The following is a 17,202-nucleotide window of genomic DNA, read 5'->3' on the forward strand; positions in this document are numbered from 1 at the left end:
CGTTTACATTTTTTGACCTAGCAGTTGCACAGCCGGAAGTTTTTCTCCAAATAAAGCTTCACAAATAAAAATGTTTAATGTTGCACAAAAAGTAGTAAATTAACTGGAAACAACTTCAATGGCCAAAAGTGCAGGAATACTTGGATAAACTACATTACAACCACATTAAATTAAAACAAAAAAAATTACAGAGTAACATGAAAATTAAAATTACAAAATTAAATGAAAAAAGCAACATACAGAATTGTATCCACAGTGTAATGATGAAGACTCGCTGGTTTTGAATCTTAGACAAGTTCCTCTCTGGACCTCAGTCTCTTCATCAAGAATGTAATAAGACCCAACTCAGAGGGTTGTTTTGAGGTTTAAACATAATTAATGTACAGTGCTTATAAAGTACTCAATACATGATAGCAGTAATTATTACACTATTATTATGTCTAGTAAGATGATAAAGCACGTGGAGAAAATCTAGAAGAGGCAAATGTGTTGGGTTATCAGGATCGTGACTGTCTTTTACTAACAGTCCCATTAGCTTTACAATATAAATACGGTTATTTATCTTTACGTAAATAATATGTAATTCCTTTAGAAAAGATATTTCTTCTTTTTCATAACCCAGGAGTATGACTGTGAACTAGACTACCATCGGCCATGCCACATACCTCATCTAGACACCGTGCCATTCTGTCCTTGTCTGGTCTTCTGCCTTTTCTCATGTTTCCTGCCGCCTGCTGTGAGTGAAACTGCCTAGGACCTCAGAATAAGTGTCCATCCACAGAAAGTCTCCACTTCAGAGCCCATTTGACTAGAGAGCGAAGTGCATGCACTTTGTCCAGCCTTAATTCAACGCACAAAGGCCTTAAACTCCATTCTGGAGCTCTGAGAAAATGGGGTGCTACTGTTTACAAAACAGAGAGGTTTTTTAGGGTTCACAAAGTAATGTTTCCTATCTGCTCTTTCTCAGTGTAATTAAACACAATCTTGGTTTTCCGCCATGTTGTCAATATCTTGGGAAAATATTTAGCTTTATCCTTGACTTCCTCACTTTATCTGCCACAACTAATCAGTGTTTAAATTCTATCAACTTTGAATCCCAAAATGTTCCACTCCTTCTGATTCCCTTTTTCACCATGCATTCAGCTGTTATCAGCTCTTGCACATATTAATCCCACAGCCTCTTAACTGATCTGCTTACTTTCCATCTCTTCCTCTTTTCTGAGTTCCCTTTATGTGTTTAAACCTCATGTGTTATACATGCTTAGATCATGTGATTTACAAGCTTAGAAACCACTAGTGGTTTCACATTGCCCAAAAATTTAATGTTAAATCCTTCAATTACAGTAGAGACCTTTGGAGTTCATATATTCTCCATATATTAACTCTGTTTTGGAAAGGTGGTGGAGTGTGGTAGGTTAAGTATTTGCTCTGAGTCATTCCAAGGTATACAACACAAACTCAGAATTCTTAATTATTTTGTGTCTCCCACATGGTGCTGACGTGTCAAAAATTTACCTAAAAAATAATTTTACTACCTGGTAGACTCTTTCGCCTTAGGTAATCACTATAAAAATTTACCAACTCACAAGAATATTAATGCTTTTACTTAACATGCCCTTCCTTTGCCTCCTCTCCTTTGAGGAATATAATTCCTGAGAGTGTCTATGTTGGCTGATGCTATTTCATAAGACATAAATTAATACTTCAGATGACATACCCCACACCCTACTCCTCCCCCGCAATCTTGAGTTTCTAACAAGAGTAAAAATGAGAAGATGTTTATTTCATAAGCAGGACAACTTTCCCATTAAAGAGAATAAGTTCTGGAAACTACTGGGAAGACCCACTAACTGTGCTAGGATGGAACAATAACACAAGCTACAGCTTATTGAGTGAGCTTAATGACAGGAACCATCTTTACTAAGACAACATATGAGGACACCCACTGTTCCAGGGCAGACACCAGCACACAGTATGTATTTACTTTAAAACCATCTCAAATGTTGAAATGTGCCAAACATTTCTCTAAATATTTTCCAAAGAGCAACTCATTTAATGTTTCAATAACCCTCTTTACAGTAGGTACAATCAGTTTTCATATTTTGTAGATGAAGAAAGTGAAGCACAGAGAGGGTAAGTGACTTGAGCAAGTGATTCTAGGAAATGGCAAGCTCCGGAATTTATACGAAACAGTGTGACTCTGGGGCTCTCACCCACTACACAGCTGTTGAACAGAATGGCAAGAACCAGGAAGGTGAGAACCTTTGAGGGCAACCATTAAAATGACTTGATTTTCCCTTATCATACTTCTTTACAATAAATGGGAAGATGGGAAGAAATTGGTCTGCAGTCACAGGGCTTCAGAGTCCAGCAAAATTGGCACTGGATTGAAATGAGGAGGAACCTCCATTTTTCTAATAGTACTGGATAAAGGAGGTTGTTATATCTCCTAAAAAAATTCAAAGCCCTCATGTAGGACCTGTGTGGGGCAAGGTGCTGCTTTCTGCATGAATGACACAAACCTTCCTGCACAAAGTTTAGGAGCCTTGACACAGTGCTTCTCTAACTACCTACCAGCGAGGGGACCTGAGGCTTAGGCTGACTCACCCGGGAAGTGGCCTCACAGCACTCTAACTTCAGGTTTCTATTGGTTTTCTAGTAGGGACTCAGATATTTGTTGAATTAAAATGAAAGCCTACTTTTACATGCTATCTGATCATGTTAGCTCTTTAACAGATTAGCAGTAACTGCTTGTACATCTCAGAGATGAATTATTTGGCCTAATATACACTGACTTGTTTACAGTCACTTGTTTATCAACATTCTTGTTTATGGTCCTTTAGCATTTTCAAAGAATAGTCTATTCCTCATAAATTTTACTTTAAAATCAGGTGTAATGCTACCCCCCATCATCCTCCCTCCTCTTAAAAAAAAACTCGAGAAATAGATTGTAGGAAAATTAGAGTCCTTTAATTTGTCATGATTTATTCTGTAAGGTAATATATCGGAGCCCACCCGGGGACCCGGGGCAAGGAGAAGGGGACTGAACCTCTCTCCCACAACCAGGCACAACATGCCAGCAACTTGGAGCCAACCCAGGGACCTGGGGCAAGGAGAAGAGGAATGGTCCTCACACCCACAACCAGGCACATCGCTCTAGTCCTTCAGGGCCGGCCCAGGGACCCAAGGCATGGACAAGGGGACTGGACCTCTCTCCCACAACCAGGCAAACCAAGCCAGCGCCTTGGGGCCCGCCCATAGTCCCAGGGCATGGAGAAGGGGACCGGACCACCCTCCCACAACCAAGCACACCACGCCAGCACCTTGGGGCCTGCCCAGGGACCCGAGGCAAGGAGAAGGAGAATGGACCTCTCTCCTACAACCCAGCACACAGAGCCAGCGCTTCAGGGCCCACCCAGGGACCTGAGGCATGGAGAAGGGGACTGTACCTCTCTCCCACAACCAGGCACACCGCACCAGCACCTTGAGCCCTGACCACGGACCCAGGGCATGGAGAAGGGGACCAGACCACCCTCCCACAGCCAGGCACACTGAGCCAGTGCGTTAGGGCCCACCCAGGGACCTGGGGTATGGAGTTGGGGACTGGGCTACCCTCTCACAACCAGGCACAACATGCTAGCACCTCAGAGCCCACTCGGGGACCCAGGGCATGGAGAAGGGGACTGCACCTCTCTCCCACAACCAGGCACACTGCACCAGTGCCTCAGGGCCTGCCCGGGGACCTGAGGCATGGAGAAGGGCACTGGACCCTCCTCCCACAACCAGGCACACTGCGCCAGTACCTTGGGGCCCGTCCAGGGACCCAGGACATGGAGAAGGGGACCAAACACACCCCACAACCAGCCATACCACCAGTGCCAAGGAGCATGTCAAAAACAGTATCTCTATTTGGGTGACCCACCACAGCCACCACAACAACCATGACTGCTGCAAAAGCGGCTAGACGCTACAGCCACCACGCAGATGGTCCACCAACCACTGGAGTGCATTCACACAAGAAGAGTCACCAGCAGAGACAAAGAAAAGAAGAGGATGTCTCTTTCCACAAAACCCATTTCAGAGTGACAGAAGAAGCATCTGCTCTATGATAATATTGGGGGACCTGAACACACCTCTCAGCATTGGACAGATCATCTAGGCAGCAAATCGAGAGAGTAACCATTACTCTTTCAGAGAGAGAGAAGCAATCTAGGGTTATCAGAGGTGGGAGCGGGGAGGGAGAGAGGGATGGGGAGAGATTGGACAAGGGGCATAAAGAATAAGTACAATTTGTAACAATACATATGCTAGTAATATTGATTTAATCAACATATCTCAATGTTCAACCCCAAAAATATGTATAATCAATTTTGATTCAATAAATAAAATTTTTTAAAAAATTCAAAACTGAAAATTTCACTTGAGAGATTCCTCAGATTTTTGAAAAACAAAATCTTGAAAAAATAACTCTTTCTCTGGAAGTTCAGTATTAATGTCATCATGTAGTGATATAAAAAGAGATACCACACAGTGTTAAGAAAAATAGGTAATGAGAACACAACTTTCTACTATACGCTGAAAGTCACGGGAACAGAAAGATGAACAGGCCTTGGTGCCTGCCCTCAGAGAATGTGGCACAGACAGGCTGTGACCAAAGTATGAGATGAGATAACAAAGAGCAAGTGATTGGACGAATGAACGGGACACACGGGGATTGAAGGGATGTGAGAGAGGGCTGGGGAGAGGAGTGCAGAGGAGGAACAATCTCTGGGGGTGGGGGTATGTGTTGGGGGCACTGGAGTTAAGAGCAGAGAACAGGAGTGGAAGGGAGGCTTTGGCAGGACCAGGACCAGGGCTGGTGGCAGCAGTCTTGCCAGGCTTTGAGAGCTACCAACTTTATTATTTTTTTTTTCTGAAAAAGATGACCGGTAAGGGGATCTTAACCCTTGACTTTGTGTTGTCAGTACCACAGTGTCCGTACCATGCTTTCCTAAGTGAGTGAACCGGCCATCTCTATGTAGGGATCGTGAGCCTGTGGCCTTGGTGTTATCAGCACCACACTCTCCCAAGTGAGCCACGGGCTGGCCCTTTTGTCACAATTTAAAAGTAAATTAAGGAGGACGTTTGCCTGGTAGATGGGAGGAAATAAACGATTATTCATTATTTAAACTAATATTAAAAATAAATCTTAAATATAATCTTTAATATATTGATTCAAAAAATTTTTTAAAATGTCAACCTAAAGCCAGTTCTTTAATATACAGTGTGGGGTGAAAAAAGAAAAAAAAAGAGATTAAAAATTCCCCAAGGGGGCTAGCAAGAACATATTTGGGAGGTTACTGTCCACACGGGTGGTGAATGAGGGAAGGGAAGTGAAGGCTGCTCTCCCAACTGCAGGGCAAAGCTGGGATGTGCAGCCTCAAGGGATTCATGGCCACCAGATCCTCCTCTTCTGCCACAACTCTGCAGGCCTTCACATACCTCAGTGTCTCAAACATGACTTGTGTATATCAAGTTATTTGTATGCCTGTATATAGGCATTATCTCTGTAACAACATTCATGGCAGAGGTCATTGTAGCTTTGCCCACACAATTACACCAAGGCAAATAAACAGAGGTCAAAGTTGGACAGAAGCAAAGAAACTAAGCAGAAATGAATGAACTACAAGTCTCACATTCAGAAAAGGAAGGGGAGTGAAAGCCATTTTTAAATACAGGAATGTTCTGATTTTCAGCACTTTTTATAGTAGTGTGACACTTACTGGGAGAGGAGCTTCTGTCTCTTAAGGACTTCATATTATTTTGTTATAATATCACGCTTGTCAAAACACCTGACAAATATATAGGCCAAAATGGATTTCTAATGAAATATATGTGGCCTTATCTTACATGATAGGATTGAGAGCACGCTCATTAAGCAAGGCCAAAATTGAATGCAACTAGTAAAACCCAAGTAGATAAAACTAGACTCAAAGTGACCTTGACAATTTGAAACGCCATCTATCAAATTAAATAAAAGAAGCCAAGTTAGTGTAATTTTAATTTATTCTTGAGTACATTAAGAAAAGGAGAATAAAAGCTCCAATAAATAAAACAGAAAAGGATCTTATAGTCATAGTGGAACAACAGCTTAAAGAGCTAAAATGAAACTTAATTTCATTTTTGGAGGCTGGCTGGTATGGGGAATCCAAACCCCCGACCTTGATATTACCTTACCAGCACCATGCTCTCCCAAGTGAGCTAACCAGCCAGTCCAGCACAACTTTTTTTCCCCCCCCTTTTTTTACTGACCGGTAACGGGATCACAACCCTTGGTGTCGCGCCCACCGGTCTGTATGTGGGATCCGAACCCTCGGGCGGGAGCGCCGCGCTTCCCAAGCGGCGCACTTATCCAGTGCGCCACCGGGCTGGCCCCAGGGGGATCTTAACCCTTGACTTGGTGTTGTCAGCACCACGCTCACCCAGTGAACAATCCAGCCATCCCTATATGGGATCCGAACCCGCGGCCTTGGTGTTATCAGCACTGCACTCTCCCGAGTGAGCCACAGGCCGGCCCTAAATGTAGTTTTTTTTTTTTGTGTGACCGATAAGGGGATCGTAACCCTTGGTGTGGTGTCGCCCGCACCATGCTCAGCCAGTGAGCGCACGGCCATCCCTATATAGGATCCGAACCCACGGCCTCGGTGCCACTGCTGCGCTCCCAGCGCCGCACTCTCCCGAGTGAGCCACGGGGTTGGCCCATAAACCACTTTTAAAACCAACACATCACTGGGCTATACTAACTGTGCATGTGTCACTAACGTTGCCTTTTATTCTGAGGGTAATGGAATATCTTCTTCTCCCGTCCTATCTCAGCAGGATCTTGTGAGAATAAGAGATGTGCAAGTATTCTGAAAAATTAAATTCAAAATATAATGCTAGTATTCTATTCTTAAAGAGGGATGTAAAATAAATAAAATAGAACAGAGGGAAGAGAAAGTTAAAACAATTTAAGAGCATTTCCCAATATCTATGGATGAAGAGAAGAAAAAAATAAATTTAAGGGCACTGGCACAGTGAGTACGATAAAAAGAAGTAAGCTGAAAGCTGCAGTATGAGATTTACTTAAGACTGGTCAACTGTTATTGTTCTGAACTTGTTATTAAAGGAGATGGTGAAATCTACAGCCCCTTGTGGAGCAGTGGCAAAGGCCAAAAATCTAAGTTTAGAGCCTCTATATAGAGCAGTGTAGGGTCAAAACTACCTGTTTTTATACCTTTTGCCTTTAAATGAAACATCCCAACTTCTTATCCCTTAGAGAATATTATTAATTAGAAGCACTATTGAGACAGTTAAGACTGCAACTTGTATTTTAAAAAACAAAAAATACATTCAGTATTCGTTACCTAAAGTGCTCGCCTCATGTTATTTTAACCAGTCAGTCATTGGAAAGCTGTGGGGGGTGGGTTTAAGAAAGAGACTCTTTTATCATATTCGGTGTATCTGTTCCAGTTATAACAGTCCAGATTTTATTTTGGGATCAAACCTGACAAGTAGTAAATAGTCACTTTCTGAAAACATGGACTCCTGATTAGACATTTTATAAGGCCCACTGTTCACCAACCTTTCAGAGATAGAACTGTGATTTAGGGTGGCTGCACTATTTTAGGGTGCTTTTTTACTTCCTATAAACTAAACTTGGATTGAGACACAGGATCTAGGGATTTGCTTGACAGGATTTAGCCTGATTACTGGTTAACAATTACAGTCACGTGCCGCATAATGACATTTCAGACAACAACAGACTGCATATACGACATTGCTCCCATCGAATTATAATGGAGCTGAAAAATTTCCATCGCCTAGGGACAGTAATGGTCATCGTAACGTTGTAGCATTGCTCACTTAGGAGCAATAGGCTGTACCATATAGCCTAGTGTGTAGTGCGCTATACCATCTAGATTTGTCTAAATATACTCTCTGATGTTCGCACACTGACGAAATCACCTAATGAGGCATTTCTAAGAAAGTGCCCATCCTTAAATGACTCAGGACTGTATGGCTATAGAATGCTCGAAAGTTCAGACATTGCACTGAGAGATGTTAATAAAATTAAATGCCGAAATAAAGAAAACACTGGCAGATGGTCACGCACACACCAAAAAGCAACAAATAAACAACTATAACTTCCAGAGGAAAGTTGGCAAGCAGGCCATCAACTTGGGCAAGATGATGATTCATGGATTATTATGAGTGCTCAAATTTGACTATTTAAAGAAGTTTGTACTTTAGGGTCTAAAATGTCACATCCCTTTAGGACCTTTGCATTTTAAAATGTCATTGTATCTAAACTTCTAAGGGGAAGTAAATCTTCTACTTGTATTTCAAATTTGAGGTTTCACAGTGATGTTGACAATGGAAAGAGGGAAGAAGGGAGAAAAAGACTGTGTCTGTGTGTGTGGGGGGGGTGTTAAGAGTAAAGGACAAGTTCCTTGTGTAACTGAATTAGAATGTTGTAATTTCAAATAAGAGGGTACTTCAAAAAGCTTGTGAAAAAATTTGTATTATCTTTCAATTCTATTTTTCCACGAACTTTCTAAAGTGCCCTTTTGTGTGTGTGTGTGTGTATCACATTACATATATTTTTGACTATTGTCTATGAGTACTTCCTTTTTGCCAGATACTGTTACAAATTCTAGGGATAATATAATGATAAAATAAAGTATTTTAAGGGAAGATGTATGGGGGAGAGAGAGGCTAATATGAGGTGTCCAAGAATACTATGATCCTGACTGATAAGATCCTTATAAACTGTGCTTAAAAGTCATTTATATATTTGTCAAGTATGGTTAAGTTTTAAAGATAATCATCTGATTAAATACGGCAGACTGAACATACATTTATACATGTTCTTTTCCCACATAAAAAGGAGAGAAACTTGCAACAACTCCTGAGGACATGGAGAATGAGAGAGGAGACAAATAACATACAAGAGATGTCCAAATTCTGGATGCTGGAGACAGGATAAACAGAGAGTAAGTGACTCAGCAGACTGAGAGGAAGCAGAGAGTGATGGCAGCAGTGCAGGAGTCCCTAGCAAGCCAGTCACGTGGCAGAGTCCCAGGAAGACCGGGTGCCTTAGAAGGGGATGGGGGTGTGCAAGATGAGGCTGGAAAATGGAGCTCAAAGTTTATAAGAGGAGTTAGATTCCTAACTCAATCCAATTTAACCAGGTAACTGTCCCCACCAGAGAGGCACGGGGTGTGCTGCAAACAGGTGGGGGGATATTAAAGTCTGCACACTGAATGATAAGACCACATCCCCATCCACACAAGCCTACCATCCCCTTCTCCAGTCAGCTTTTGGGATGCTAGCAGCCAAGCTCATACCCCCAGACAGGAAATCTCAAGATTTTTCTCTGGGAAAACCGAACTCAGACCACAGGCCAACAAGCCTTGCCCACACTGTAACACCGAGCTTCAAATCATTTTTTAGCATCCCTTTCTCTCCTAAAAATATAAATAAATGGCCAAAGATAACCAGGCATTTGAAGAACCCCTAACAAGAAAGAGGAAATAGGAAACAGTCAAAAGGACTTCAGATAATTACAAAAAAACACCCTATAATGTGCTCAAAAGTAAGAGCAACTGTAAACCAGGCTCCAATTTTCTAAAAATGAGTACATTCAGAGAAGAAAATGTACTTCCAAATATCAGAAAAATAAAAGCTAAGGGCCGGCCCGTGGCTCACGTGGGCGAGTGTGGTGCTGATAACACCAAGGCCATGAGTTCGGATCTCCTTACTGGTCATCTTTAAAAAAAAAAGAAAGAAAAAGAAAAGCTAAAGGTTAGATGATAAAGTTGAAGAAAGCATGGAGAATTTGGAACAAAGAGACAAGGAAAGAGAACACAGAACAGAGGAGAAAAGAGAAAAATCCAGAGGATCAATCCAGGAGGTACAATACCTTATTAACAGTCATTACAGAAAGAGAAATGCAGAGAAAACACAGGGAAGGAAATTATCAAGAACTAACACATGACGAAATTCCTGCAAGATGTGAGTGTACAGCTGGAAAGTTCTCACAGAGCAGCCAGCAGAAAAAAATGAAAAGGGACCTACTCAAGGTCTATCATTTTGAAATCTCAGAACCCTAGGGAAAATGAGAAGATCCTCAAACCTTCCAGAAGGAAAACAAACAAACAAACAAACAAACAAACAAACAGAACACACATAAAGGACTGAAAATCAGAACAGTTCCAGTCCTCTCAAATGCACACTGGAAGCTAAAGGACAAGTCGGGAGCAATGACTTCCAGATAATGCAGAGAATTATTTCAAATCTAGAATTCCACATCCAGCCAATTATCAATTAAGCATGAGAGCAGAATGAAGACATGTTCAAATATACAAGATCTCAATATACTCACCCCCATGCACCCTTTCTCAGGAAACTATGAAGGATAATGCACTCCCTTAAATGAAGGCCCATTTTAAGAAGGGGAAGACATGGGATTCAGGAAACGCATTCAACAGAGAGAAGTGGTGAGGCTGATGAAGTGCCCCAGGGTTACAGTTATGAAACAGATCTGAAGAATAATAAACACCTAACTGGAAGGGTGGATTACAAAGACGTTGCCCAGGAAAGTAAAAAGCAAATGAAAACACAAATAGATATGAAAACAGCATCCCAGAGAAACGAAACATTTTAGAAGGAAATATAATCACAGTGTATTTCACGGTATTATAGATGTCAGAAAATAAAAAATGACTTTAAAAAATAAATAAAATAAATAGCAGTAAAAATCCATTATTTAGAAACAAAAGAAACTGGCCGTGAAAGCAACTTTTGAAAACTGAAACTGTTGAAAGTGAATAGCTCTTGGAAGCAGGAATCAGGTTCGAGGACAGAGAGAGTGGGAGGGAACAGTTTCTCAAAAAGCTTTACAGAAGCGGCATCACTTTGTAACCTATGGACATGTGTAACTGATGAAGATAAAAGTTAAACAAATCTGCCATATTACCTACTTCATTTTCTGTCCATCATTTGGGCCTGAAGGCTTTAATTTGGAGGAATAATTATATGATATGTAAGAATAAGAAATAAGGTAGAAGAAACATAACCAAAATGAAGTAACAAAAATCCCGAGCCGGTACGGGATTCCTCATACTCACCATCTCTCTGGCTATTTCCAGCGCTTCCTGCAGGCCGTAGAGCCTGCCACAGACCAGGTAGATTCCATTGGCCCAGAGAATACAACCCTCATGGACCCAAAATTCATTGCTGTCAAGAGGTAGTTCAGGGATTTGTAACTCCAGCTCAGGGCCAGCTTCTGAAGTGGTGGGCACGGAGGGCTTTGAGTCCAAAATAGTCTTTTCACTGCTGCCCTCAGTGGCTGCTTTTTTACAAGGGAGCCCCCTGGACAGGGACCGAGGGCCTCCACCACAGTCCTCGGAGCGGTGGCGCCGCTTGAACCTGGGGTGTGCAGCCAGGCTCCTCTGCTCCTTCTGCTGCTGCTGCTCTTCTTCCTCCTCAGTGTCCGTCTTGGAGCCGTTAGAAGCGCTTTTGTGCCGTACCTTAACTTTGCTCTGCATTTCTGTGGCCCTCTTAGGAGGCGGATTCTTCGGGAGAGTGGCTGCATAATCTTGGGGATAAAAGGGTCCAAAGAGGTCACCCATGTTCCGGTAACTGGCCCACTTGCCACACAGACAACAAACCAGGTGCCCCATAACAGAAGACTCTGTCACAACAGGTCCCTGCAGCATGAAGGATGAAGCTGGGAGCACCTTGCTTTCAGTGCTGCTGGGTGGAGGGGTCAGTGCTCTCTGACCCTTCCGACCCCTCACCAATTTGGTCTGCTCTTCTTCTTCAGCATTGATGATTGTACAAACGGCTCCAAGCTCACACTTATTTACTACATGGATATAAGGGAAAAAAGACTTGTTCTTGGCATCAGTTTTATCCAGTGGCTGGGTGGCATACTTCAGTTTGATCTCAGGTTCTTGAGGTTCTACGATGGGAACTGCCTGTTTGGTTTTTCGCTTCCTTGGCTGGGCCCCAGTCTTCCTTCTCTCCCTCCTTTGCCTCTGCTTTTTCGGCTTTGGCTCTCCATCTGCAGAACCTTCTGGTATCGGAGGGGGTGGAGGGGGCGGAGGTGGTGGCTGCTGTTGTTTCTTTTGCTTATTCACGCTACCAATGGGTCTTCCCTTCTTCTTTCCCGATGGGAAATATCCCTTAGGAGGGAAACCCTCTTGTTTGGGTGAAATTGTAACTGTTTCGTTCTCTTTCTCTTCAGCCTTGGGGTTTGCCTCAGGGGCCAATATGCCCACTGGAGGTACATTCTTTGAGTCAGGAAAGATTAAAGGTGCTGTCCCACCCAGGGAACCATCTGGTCTCCCTTGGTTACTGCCAGGCTTCTGTGAGGTTGCAGGTGTCATGGCACCAGGGGGTTCCTTTCCAGTAGTAACCACTTCTGGAAGTGTCTCTGTCTTCACTTTGTCGTCCCCACTGCCACGCCACTCTTCTGAAGACCTTGGAAGAGACTTTTCAATGTTCAACTCCTGGTTTGTCGGAATGACTAGGTCAGATACCACCTCACCTTTTCTCTTCTCCATCTCGGCATCCTGAACAGCGACACTCCCACCTTCAGGAGGCCCACTCTTCAAAGACAGTATGTCATCCAGCGTCACTGTGTCTCCCCCTGCCTCTGCACTATTCGAGGATGCACTCCTCCTAATATTTGGGGATGTGATCTTCTGAACTATAGCCTCCAATTTCAACCCCCGTCCTTTCCGTGGGGGCAGTATCTTGGTCTTACCCGGGCTTGTGAGGGTAACAGCAGGGCAGTTTCTATTATCTGGACTTTGAAGGTCCTTGGCAGAATCTCTCTTGGGGATAGACTTGATATCCTGACTATGAGAAAGATGGGCATAGGAATTGAATGCTTTATCAGCGCCTTCTTTTGATGGGTGAAGGAGGCGCCCTTTATCTTCAGTATTACTGTTCTTTACATCTTGTGACTGTCTCTTACTGGGAATGGGGGAGATAAAAGAACGCACACGCCTCCTCATGATTAAGGGGTTTTGAGAAGAATGGTCTTCTTGACCTGGAAGCCTTAGCATAACATTACTAGGTTTGGATGACTGTGTGGACTCAACTAGTCCATGTCCATCACCCTCATGGGGTGGTCCATACCTTTTTTGATTGGACATTCCTGGAGGACCACTGCTTTTGGCTGGAGAAGTTTGCCGGGAAAGATCCCAACAAGATTCTTGTAACTTCTGGGAGCCATGCTTCAATTCCATGCCTTTGTTAGGCAGACCATCACTAGACATGAGGCAGCGCCCAGCTTCCTGAGTGCTGGGGTCATGGTAAGTTCCTACGGGTGGGCCATACATCATACCATCTTTGTCATTTTTCAGAGGGCTCCGAACTCTGTCAAGAAACTGCTGCTGCCTTGGGCTCTTCCGCGGCCCCTCCTGCCTGTGCTGTGCTGCGGCAATTACTCCCTGAGCAGAACTGCTGCTCCAGTCTTTATACTCCTCTTGTTGCTGTTGGTACATCTGTCTCTTATAATGGAGCTGAGAATTCAACCCTGCGTTAGGATCCCCATAAGCATGAGCCCGAGTGTTTGTGTGATAAGCAGAGGCCAGGCTTTCTGAGTTGGGAGAAAATGGGGCATGTAAAGAACTCCTGTTAGCCCTCTCTGAAAAGGTCATATGTGGGTTCATGTGATGTGGGTCTCCCCCTGGGCCTCTGCTTCTCCCAGGAGACATCTTCAATTTTTCTGCAAAGTCATGATACTGAGAAGGAGATCGACCCCTCATGCCCTCCCGACCACCAATTCTGCCAGGGACACGCCGCATGGGTGTGGGTCTGCTGTCCTGTGAGCTGTAGTCTGCAAGGGAATCGTGGGTGGCTGCTCCAGGGTTGGCATTGCCACGGTAAGACTCATGTTTGATGCTAGTAGGATGACAATGGTCTCCAGATTTCTTATTGTTGAAACTAGCCTGGGATTTGGATTGTTCAAAGTCTTCCTCTTTTATCTGCCCACTCTGGGATTTCAGCTTTGCTTCCATGGACACCAATCCACCTGGAAGAATGACTGACTGACTTAAACTTGGATTGAGACGTTCATTCCTCCCAATTCTGGTGTCAGCACCCATGTGTCCCAGTGAGTGAGCCCCTGGGTCTCTGACAATCTGTCTTAGTGGAGAAATATCACAGATCACTGACCTTCTTTCAGAGAGGGAACCCCCAGGCTCATGGGCTGATGACTGAGGCTCTATTTCAAACTTTCTGGGAATTGGATAGTCCGCCAAATTGATCTGTTTCATTTCAGAAGCTGTGCTGCTTGATTTCCTTTCCCAGGGGCCCCAATGGGGGTTTTCTAATAGGGACCCAATGCTTTTGTTCAGAAGGCCCCTACTAGCTAATTCATTGGTTTGACTAACTAAGACATTGGGTCTTGTAGTTCCTTCTAGGCCACCAGCCATCCCTTGATGCTCCTGAGTACTCCTTGAATATCTCCGGTCAGGGTGGTGGTGATAACCCTGAAGTACTTCCTGCAGGAGGCTGGGGAACTTCTCGTTTCTACCTTTTCGTTCCCCATGGCCAGTGAAATCCCCCTTTTCTTGCCCTGTAGGATACTGAGGAAAGCCACCGACATTTCGTGGCACAGCTGACCCAAAACTATCCTTGTAACTATAGCGCAGGCTTCCAGGAGACTTGCTAGGTTCAGTTCTGCCTGTAAAGCCAGAGCCTGCTGCAGAGTGGCCACTCTGGCTGTTTCCCTCTCCACTGTGGTTGGAGTTATTATCTCCGTTCTTGTTTCCTTTGCTCCCTACTCCAAGAGGCTCTGGCTGTGGAAGGGATGTGTGACTGGTTTCCTTTGCCCCACCATTGCTAGGTGGCCTTTGAGAGGCTGCAGGATCATCCTCTTGGGAGCCTTTATCTTGTCCACCAGGCTTTTCTACCCGACTTGTCATGGCTTCCCGGGAGACAATCACCCCAACTGTTTTCTCATTGACTTTTGGGTTCCCCTCGGATGCCAATGGTGTGTCCTTAGTGCCTGGTGAGGTGGCCTCCTCTCCTGCTGCAGGACTGGCACTGAGTCTGGCAGGTTCATTCTGAGCACCTTGTGCTGGTGAGGAGCTAGCCTTCTCTGAGGTGCCACCCTTGGAGGTGGTGTCAGAGCTGGTGCTCTGGCCACTTAGTTGCCTCACTCTCTCACCTTGATCCTCTGAACTGCTAGAGCAGCCTCCATCCAGTGACTCTGCCATAGGGGACTTCAGCTGTTCTTCAGGCTGTGAGGAGCCTTCAGAGTTTGTACAACTGTCTGCTTTCTTAGAAGATGAGGAGGGCCTCTTGGAGGTCTTCTTCTGAGGTGTCAGGGCATCAGAAAGTAACATGTGCTGAACGGTATTAGGAAGGTTGGCCACTTGAGTACTCAGGGCACTCAAACTGCTCAACCCAGGATCTGTCAGTCGCTTTTCTGGCACTCCTTCTAGTCCAAACCCTTTGAAACCTGCAGCATGAGAATTAGGACTGGGCATCATTGACGGGGTTGGACTGAGTTGAGGCATTAACTGTAAAATTCTGTTTCTGGAACCCATGGGCACACTGCTTTGTCCACACTGGAGACTCTCCCCACTCTGCATGAGAGGAGATGGGGTAGAGCTACAGCTTGGAGACTGAACCACAGAGGCAGCTGGAGAAGGGTTAGAAATGGGGCTGAAATTCTGGTGGAACTGCATGGGAGACCTCACAGGAACCTCGGGCTGGTTGTACTGCCCCACCTGGCCTTGCAGGGGCAGCTTGGTGGCAGCATTGGTATACTGCATCACATGCTGAGGGGGATGTTGCTGCTGCTGCTGCTGTTGCTGCTGCTGCCCCTGCTGGGACCCTTGTGGAATCTTTGCCTGTTCAAAGTTTTTCATAGATTGAGGCTGATAGCTATAATTTGATTGTGTTCCATAAGCCTGGGCATTAGAACCTACATTATGTCCTTCATACTGGGATCCAGCGTTCACACTGTAACTGCCATCGTAGCTCTGTCCAGACTGACTAAAACGTTGTGGTGAAGGGAAAGAGGAGGAGGAGGAGGAAGAAGCAGAAGACTGGTAGTGTTGGCCAAACTGACCCACTCTTAACTGGTAACCCGCAGCAGATGAGGGCAGAGTTGAGGGCCGCTGCATTGGCTGTAGATGAGATGAGCCCGATGCTGGCTGGCCAGTGGCTTGTGGTAGAGGCTGATGGGACTGGTAAAGCTGTTGTCTCAACTGCTGTACTTGCTGCTGCTGCTGCTGACTGGAAGCCTGCTGCTGGTACTGAGCACTCCCTGGAGAGAAAGGCCCTGTGTAATCCTGCTGATAATGAGACACACCACTAAGGGCAGAGTGCTGTGCTTGAAATTGGCCCACATGACCCTCACTCCCATACTGATTACTGAAGCTGCTCCCCTGGGGGGGTCCATAGCTCTGCACAGGCCCAGAAGGCCTTCGCTGAGGAGGCTGTGGGGTTCCTGTCGCCACAGGGTCTTTGTTGCCTGCCATGTAGTAAAAATCTCCAGCCTCTTTTCTGAAACCCTGGTAACTCTGATGGCCAGAGGTTTCGCTAGCCATTGCTGCAGCAGTAGCTGCTGTTCCTCGTCGTCCACCTCCACTGCCACTGCCACTGCTGCCACTACTGCCACCTGCACCCCCAAAACTCTGGAACATCTGGGCCTGCCGAGGGCTGAACTCTTCCATCCGGGCTGAGCCGTGCACTTCCTGTGGGTAGCTCTGCTGGTTTCCGTGGTAACTGCTCTGCTCCCGGAAGGACTGCATAGTGCTCAGCAGCGCAGCAGCAGGCCAGCAGCCCTCCTGGAAACGGGAGAAAAGGAAGAAAAGTATTAGACATGCAGCACAAGTAAAGTCAAGTCCAGGTGACGGAGAGGACAAGATCACTGAGATGCCCAGATGACGCTGACTGGTTTGAATTCTGTCTACTCTTGTATCCATTTCTGAAAATGCAAATATTCAGAGAAATGGCCTAAAGAGTGAGGCAGGAGACTGTCGTAGGATGAAAACATTCTGGGTGTATACAAATTTAATATAGCAAAAACTTTACTATTAGACAAACAAGCCCCCCAAATTTAATTGGGTTAAAATATGGGACTGTGTTATTGCTGTCAATAAAAAACAGCAATTTTTATATGAGTCTTCCAGTTATGGTGGGGGAGGGGTG

General features: G+C 44.9%; 1 protein-coding gene across 4 annotated transcripts in view; it reads right to left on the bottom strand.

The window, feature by feature from the left end:
• Positions 1 to 16,832, bottom strand: part of TCF20 (transcription factor 20 (AR1)) — a 49,862-nt gene extending 33,030 nt beyond the window's left edge. For 2 of the 4 annotated variants that reach the window (XM_008574405.1, XM_008574393.1), the window contains exon 1: positions 11,151 to 16,832. In XM_008574405.1, coding sequence (XP_008572627.1) covers positions 11,151 to 16,802 — 5,652 coding nt within the window. In that variant the 5' untranslated portion in view covers positions 16,803 to 16,832. The remainder of the gene's footprint in view (positions 1 to 11,150) is intronic. The other 2 variants (XM_008574398.1, XM_008574413.1) reach the window with 1 other exon arrangement.
• Between the last annotated feature and the right edge of the window lie 370 nt (positions 16,833 to 17,202).

This window comes from Galeopterus variegatus, unplaced genomic scaffold (assembly GCF_000696425.1).
Source record: "Galeopterus variegatus unplaced genomic scaffold, G_variegatus-3.0.2 Scaffold55, whole genome shotgun sequence".
Taxonomy (NCBI): domain Eukaryota; kingdom Metazoa; phylum Chordata; class Mammalia; order Dermoptera; family Cynocephalidae; genus Galeopterus; species Galeopterus variegatus.